Raw genomic sequence first — 7,730 nt, 5'->3', positions numbered from 1 at the left:
CCTGCTCTGTGCGGCACTGGTCAGGCCACAGCTGGAGTACTGCCTCCAGTTCTGGGCGCCGCACTTCAGGGGGGAAGTGGACAGCATGGAGAGGGCCCAGAAGAGGCCACCTGCATGATCGGCGAGCAGCAGGGCAGGCTCTTATGAGAGGCGATGGGACCTGAACCTGTTCAGCCTCCACAAGAGAAGGCTGAGGGGGATCTACTGATCATCTATAAACAAGCCAAGGGAGACCAGTAGGCAATGGGAGAGTCCCTGTTCCCCAGAGCACTACTGGGAATAACAAGGAACAACGGTCACAAGCTGGCAGAGGGTAGATTCAGACTAGGCATCGGGAGGCGCAACTTCCCTGTCAGGGCGGCTAGGATCTGGAACCAACTTCCAAGGAAAATGGTGTTCGCTTCTACCCTGGGGGTCTTTAAAAGGAGGCTGGATGAACACCTTACCAGGGTCATTTGACCCCAGCATCCTTTCCTGCCATGGCAGGCGGTCGGACTTGATGATCTGCTCAGGTCCTTTCCGACCCTAGAAACTATGAATGGACAGGTGTAAGAGGAATGATACTTTTACTTTAGTTTCAGAGAATTCAAACACACAACTTAGTTTCTCAGACTGCCAAATTGCCACTGGGGTCAGGATCTATATCTCGGGTAGTTCATACTGCCACTGTTCTGGGTGATCTCCATAAAGATTTATATTTGATTCATATGCAAAAAGTTCCTTCTTCTTGTGCTCTTATAAGGGCCAGAAATATATCTTTTGTAAAATGAAAGCTCAACTTTGTTAAAAGCCCAGTTTCTAAGAGAAGTTTCCCATTTAACAAAGTGAGTAGATCTGTCAGCCTAGCATAGAGATGCTGCTTGACTACCAACTCTTAATTTTTTTCCTGCACTGTCATAATTATAATTCATTTAAATATATTTTTCAAACAGTACTACCTGTGGGGAGAAAAGTTCTTCCTTTACCTTAAAACCTGTTGCAGAGGCTCGGTAGGATCCCAACTACATGGCTTTGGAAATGTTATAGCTAATTTCTGACAGATTCTCCTACTCCAGATCCATATAACAGAATAGTACATTACCACAGATGGGAGCCTGCAAAAATGTAACTGGTTCCTAACCTGAGGTTTATAGTCATGCCCCTTAAAAATGCTGGCTGTTAGGAAAGCTCCATATAACACATCAGCAAGAACTCATGCTGTTCCTGGTGGGACGATAAAGCCATGTAGAAACCATTCATCTCATAGGATCATCCAGGAGTTGTGTTTTTAGAGGAGCTATACATTTTGGGGGAGGAGATGGTGAAATACCAGCATTATTAATTACTGTATTTGGTCAAATCTAAAACAAGGTTCCACCCCGACCAATCAGCATAGGGGGGAAGAGCCCCTTGTGTTAGATTCACATACGAAGCGGAGAGAGGGGAGGTAGTTGCTGCAGCTCTGACTCAGACCCTGCATCTGGGTCAGAGTCAGTCAGACCCACAGCAGCCTCCTGCCCCACCCCACTTGCCCTGTGAATCTTCTGCCCCATCTCTGCTCTCCCCCTGACATTACTGTCAGGGGCACTGGGTTCTGGCTTACACTGGGTTTCCTCCCCAGCACAGAACACATGGAAACTCTGTCCCTTGCCTGGTCTATCAGCAGCTCTGGCACTGCTGCATGCCCAGGCATGGGCTGAGCTTCCCACATGCTGTGCTCCAGGAGGGGACAGAGCAGGCAGTAGGTCTGCCAGTAAGAAGATGGCAGGAAGAAAAGAGGAGAGACCACAGAGTGGTGGGGTGGAGGTGCTGGTGGCAGGGAGCAAGGGGTTAGGAAGGATGCAGAGGAAAAGGTGGAGGAAGCAGAGGGCAAGAGGGCTTTTTGACAACCCCAAGCACTGTTTTCCCTGCTGCAGCAGTGGAAGGGAAGGGAGAGTGAATTCAAGACAACCTGCTGATAATCAGATTCTATACCTGAAAAATTATAACAAACCTATATCTTTTTCCATATATAGAATCCAATTATTGGGGGGGGGTTGTCTTAAATTCAGAGTCAAGTTAGATTCGAGTAAATACAGTAATTATTTGCACTGTGGTAATGCTCAGAAGTCTCAATATGGGATCTGACCCCTGTTCTGCTTGGCCTTGCATGTACAAACAACCAAGATGATCCCTGCTCAGAAAATTTACAATCTATGAATAAGCGAAGAGAAACAGGTAGATACAACAAAGAAATGGGTGCACAAGGTAGAAATGAGACTGTTACAATAAGCATAACAAACAGCAGATACAGCACATTAACTGCTCTAGCTACAGTTAGGCTTTATGCTAACATTATGCATGGATGAATTTTAAGAAGAGAGCTGAAAGTAGGCAATATTATGACTATTATATGCATATTTTCATGCACAGAAAACAGCAAGGGAGAAAGTACAATTTACATTTATGGGGATATTTGACTAATGGGCAACAAAAGCTGGCACCTTTGGAAGAGAGAGGGGTTGGCAGCCTAATGGTACCTAAAATCTGGTAAACATTACAGCTTTAAAATGAAGACAAGAATGAGAAGTATATATGTATCATGTGGTGGACAATGGGGAGACAGTGGAGGCGTGCGGAAGGGAATAACACGGTTGGAAAGACATGTTAGGAAGATTATTTTTGTAGCAGTAATCTGAATGAATTTAAGAAAGGCAAGCCTTCATTGTCGAGACTCAGAAAGAAGAGGACTGCAATAGCTGAAATAAGAGTAAATGAGTGGCTAAATGAGTGCTTTAGCTGTGGGTGCTGACCAGAGGCCAGATCTTAGAGATGTAGCACAGTTTGGACATGTGGTCTAGAGAGAGGAATGAATAAATGATGATATTCAAATTAAGGGTTTGAGTGGCGAGGAGAGGACAGAGTTGTGCGTCACAAATTGAGATTTGTAGAATTCCTACTGATGCATATGGATTAATTGTGGGTAAGGAAAAATCAGGCCATAAATCTAAAATAACTAGCCATCACTCAGACATTTTTTGAAACATCTCAGAAAAAACCCTAAGAAACTGTTTGCCTTATTTAACAAACAGTGTGAAGGTCACACTGATATGCTGACAAGTTTATAAAAAATTGGATTTTTTTTAAATACACATGAATTTAACTTCTGCTGAAAGATGTCTTCCCCCCGTTATATTTGTTTATATTTTTATCTTTAAATCAAGATATTTGCAATAGCTAGCTGTACATTTAATTTACAATGCCCAGACCCAAAATATAGTCTTTAAAACTGAAAATATATTTCTTCAAAAGAGATGCTTTCACAGCACACGGTTAAGTCCAAGAAGAGGAAAAAGTATCTCTATTTTCACTACAGATTAGAACAGGGATCAGCAACCCATGGCCCGTCGGCTGGATCCAGTTCACAAAGGAACTGGATCTGGCTCACTTCAATCCACATTTTACTAAAGGTACCAATCACTAGCTGTTTGATCTGGTCTGGGCTTTATTAATGGTGTACCCATCGCCTCCAGACTCTCCAGCTGGCTGTTGCAGCCTGCGTGGAGTGCTGCTCTCTCTTACTACACAGCCTCTACTCTGTGTTCCTGGAGCAGCCAGAGGGGAATGCTGGCCCGCCGCACTGCCAGGTTGCAAGATGTGGCCCACTTAAGTAAAAGGTTGCCAACTCCAAGATAACATTAGGAAACAATTTTTAAAAATGGTGTCAGGGAAATTAATTTTGCTGTAATGGGGGAAAGGTTTGGTTAAAGGGAGTATAGTTTCTCAGAGATGAATGGAAGCTTAATCTCTGAAAGAAAGCCCATCGGTAGTAGTACATTTCCTGATGACCCAAGCAGATCCAAGGAACTGTTTAGATTAATAACAGCTATCTTCTCTTCCCCCCCATCCTTGAAACTCCTTTAACCTAAAGGGAACATTTCGAAAAAGGTACCATCTTCAATTTCCTAGGCGTTCTTCCCCCTCCCCACCTTCACCCCCACCCCTCTATTCTCCTTCTCTGGGTTTTGATGTAGGGATGTAAATACCACTTAAAAATATCTATTTAACCTCCTCTAATTATATTGGTTAAACAATTAACCAACAACACAGCAGCTTGGACACAGCTGCAAGCTGGGAGCCACTCTCGGCTCCTAGAGCCCTTTGGCTGGGAAGAGGGAGGTAGGCAAGCCTAGCCAGACATCACAAAACATGTGAAGTCCTGTGAAGGGAGGGAGGGAGCACCTGAGAATGAGCAGCTAATTGCTTCCTCTTAGGCTATGGGTATTAGTCCCCCTTCCCCTCTCCTCCTTCCTGCCTGCCCTGCTGCCTTCCAATTCCTGCTGGGGCACCACTTGGCTTCTTCCGTACCCTGGCCCCGAGCTGAAGTGAGCTAATCAGTTACCACTGCATTTATCAGTTAAATCAGGGGTTTTCAACCTTTTTTAGTCTAAGTACCCCGGATGGAGGGGAGACTGCACGTGGCCAGACACAGAGCTGGGAGGCAGGGACCGCAGGCAGGTGGGTGAGCTGGGAGCACTGCCATGTGCCAAGAGCAGGGCCAGGGCCGGGTGGGGAAGCTCATTGAGCTGGTGTATGACAGCGGCCACCGCCATGTGCAGACTTCCCTGCCTTACAGAGGGGCACCACTGCCCTCGCTTCTGCTCTTGGGAGGCAGTAGGACTTCTTCCCTGCCCGCCTGTGCATACTCCCTAGGACCGGTCCAAGTACCCCCAGGGGTATATGCGCCCCCAGTTGACAACCCCTGGGTTAAATGATTAAGCATTTACCCTTTCATATCACTATTTTGATGCAGGGGGCTACAATAAGCATTTTATATGCACCTGCTCTTTCATATCCTATGTGCATAAAAATAAAGCAAGAAACTCAAAATTATACATAGTTTCATAGTTGGTAGGGTTGGAAGGTACCTAAGCAGATTATCAAGTTTGACCCCCTGCCACAGGCAGGAAGGGATGCTGGGGGCAAATGACTCTGACTAGGTGGCTGTCTAGCCTCCTTTTGATGACCCCTAAGGTAGGGGCGAGCACCACTTCCCTTGGAAGTTGGTTCCAGCTCCTAGCCACCTTGACTGTGAAGTAGCATCTCCTGATGTCTAGCCTGAATCTACTCTTAGTCAACTTACAGCCATTGTTCCTTTTTACCCCTGATAGTTCTCAGGGGGAACAGGGACTCTCCCATTGCCTGCTGGTCCCCCATGGCAAGTTTACAGGCGGCCACCAGATCCCCTCTCAGCTGTCTCTTGTGGAGGCTGAACAGGTTCAGGTTCCGTAGCCTCGCCTCGTAGGGCCTGCTCTGCTGCCCCCTGATCATGCGGGTTGCCCTCCTCTGGACCCTCTCAACGCTATCTACATCCCTCCTGAAGTGCAGCACCTAGAACTGGATGCAGTACTCCAACTGCGGCCTGACCAATGTCGCATAAAGGGGGAGGATCACCTCCTTGGACCTGCTTGTGATGCATCTGTGGATGCGTGACAAGGTATGGCTAGCCTTCCTGACTGCGTCCCCACATTAGCGGCCCATGTTCATCTTGGAACCAGTAGCGACTCCAAGATCCTTTTCTGCCTCTGTGCTGACAAGGGAGTTTCCCAGCCTGTAGGTATGCTGCTGGTTCTTCCTCCCCAGGTGCAACACCTTGCACTTTTCCATACTAAAACCCATCCTATTCTCATCTGCCCACCCCTGTAACCTGTCCAGATCTAGTTGTACCCTGTCCCTCTCTTCTAGCATGCTCACTTCTCCCCACATCTTAGTGTCATCTGCGAACTTGAACAAGGTGCTTTTCATCCCCTCATTCAAATCGCCGATGAAGATATTGAACAGTGCAGGCCCTAGGGGAACCCCACTGTCCACATCCCTCCAAGTCGAAAATGACCTGTCCACCACCCCTCTCTGGGTGCAGTCCTCCAGCCAATTTGTAACCCATCTGACTGTGTAGGCGTCAACACCACAGTTGCCTAATTTTTTTAATGAGGATGGGGTGAGAGACAGTGTCAAAGGCCTTACTAAAGTCTAGAAAGACTATGTCCAGCATGACACCTGCGTCCAAGGGCTTTAGTGACCTGGTCATAGAAGGCACCCAGGTTGGTCTGACAGGACCTGCCTCTAATGAACCCATGTTGATTACCCCCAAGCATAATCTCCCCAACTGTTATTAACAATTAGCAATAATTGTTAATAACAGAAACCAGACCATCAGGGTGGGAAATCTCTCATTTATGAGACAATGTTAATATTCTAGTGTTAACATTACAGGTATGCTATCAAACAGTAAATTAAACATATGTTAAGGGGATGTATTTAACAATTTCACTACATTACTATTAAAATTATTTTTTGGGGTGGAAACTCAAGAATTAGCACAATAAGATAGAATTAGATCAAATAAGTGTAGAAAGTACTTGTTTGTTGGATATGTTCAGATCTACAATTTCTTCCTATGCCAACCAGCAAGTAATGCAATTCCAAGCTCTACTTCTACAGCTCTATCAATAATATTTGAGCACAAACTGAATGCATTCCAACAGCAAGAAGTCTACTGAATTCGTACTCATACTGAATAATAACTGATCTTTTCTAAAACTGTTTATCGTATCAAAACCTGGGTCACTAGGCAAAGAAACTAAACCCTCAAGTCTTTCTTCTAAAGTGGCAATACCGAGCTTCTATCAGGTGATGGTTGGAAATGACTTAGGAAAGAGGTGAAGCTAGAAATGAAAATAGTTGTATTCTGTGAATATTTGAAACTACTCAAAAAACCGTAGAATTTATAGATTATGCTCCATATAGTTTATAAAACTAAAGGCCAAATTCTCATCTATTTAAATCATCCTAGCTTCTTCAAGATAAGTGGAGATATGTCACTTTATACCAGCCATAAAATTATTGAGAATTCTGTTTAGAACTGTCCAGAATTTCTAAGAATTGTTTCATGTTACTTTATTAAACCTGTGACACTTCCGTAACTGTTTATTTAATTAATTATATGTGGTTGTATAGGGAAGATGAGTTGCAGAAAAAAAAGCAATTTTTAAACTTTCACTAAGGACAGTACAGCAAGTATATATTTTAAGAATTAATGAAAATATTAGTGCTAGACATGTTTTAATTAAGAAATTTACAATTCAAACTCGCTAATACAAAAGATCCATAGCCAAAATAGATTTTTTTTTGCAAAACTGAGAGAACATGCAGATATGAGATATCTAAAAATCAATAAATCAGGAGTAATTAATCACAATGATCAGTAGCAGCCAAATCTGAATTAATTGTACTGTAGCAAACAAGTGAATTACCTCGTCTTCGCCCATAACTCCTTGCTGCATGTAAACAAAGGACAAATTGTAAAATGTCAAAGAACTGTATCATGCCCACATATAAAAATATTTATGATACAAATAACTATGTGGGTAACTGACGCACTGTAATCTGCATTAGTGTTAACAGCAAACGTGTGATCACATCATACTAAAGCCATATTTCACTCTTTCGTTGACTCTGCACTAAGAACTGAATATGACTAAGCCTTAAATTTTGGATTAAAGAATTTTTAAATAATTTTTCTTAGCTTAACAATGTGCATTATTTTGCAATCTTCTAACATGCCTTTTTACATGATATTCTTAATGATGTACTTAATTATTATGTATTAATGAATTTATTATAGCCTAGTAATTGTGCTCTTCTGCCTTCCTCAACTCTTGCCTCAGACTTGATAGAATTTAAATAATGTGCAAAATGTTGCTAAAGAATAA

General features: G+C 43.5%; 1 protein-coding gene across 2 annotated transcripts in view; it reads right to left on the bottom strand.

Annotated features, from left to right (window-relative positions):
- Positions 1-7,730, bottom strand: part of CPEB2 (cytoplasmic polyadenylation element binding protein 2) — a 79,597-nt gene that overhangs the window by 31,550 nt on the left and 40,317 nt on the right. The window contains exon 5 of one of the 2 annotated variants that reach the window (XM_019553083.1): positions 7,272-7,295. The exons of the other annotated variant lie outside the window; for it this stretch is intronic. Coding sequence (XP_019408628.1) covers positions 7,272-7,295 — 24 coding nt within the window. The remainder of the gene's footprint in view (positions 1-7,271; positions 7,296-7,730) is intronic. 2 annotated transcript variants of the gene reach the window in all.

This window comes from Crocodylus porosus, unplaced genomic scaffold (genome assembly GCF_001723895.1).
Source record: "Crocodylus porosus isolate Cpor-Errol unplaced genomic scaffold, CroPor_comp1, whole genome shotgun sequence".
NCBI classification, from domain to species: Eukaryota; Metazoa; Chordata; order Crocodylia; family Crocodylidae; genus Crocodylus; species Crocodylus porosus.
This window is presented reverse-complemented; position numbering and strand designations above follow the sequence as displayed.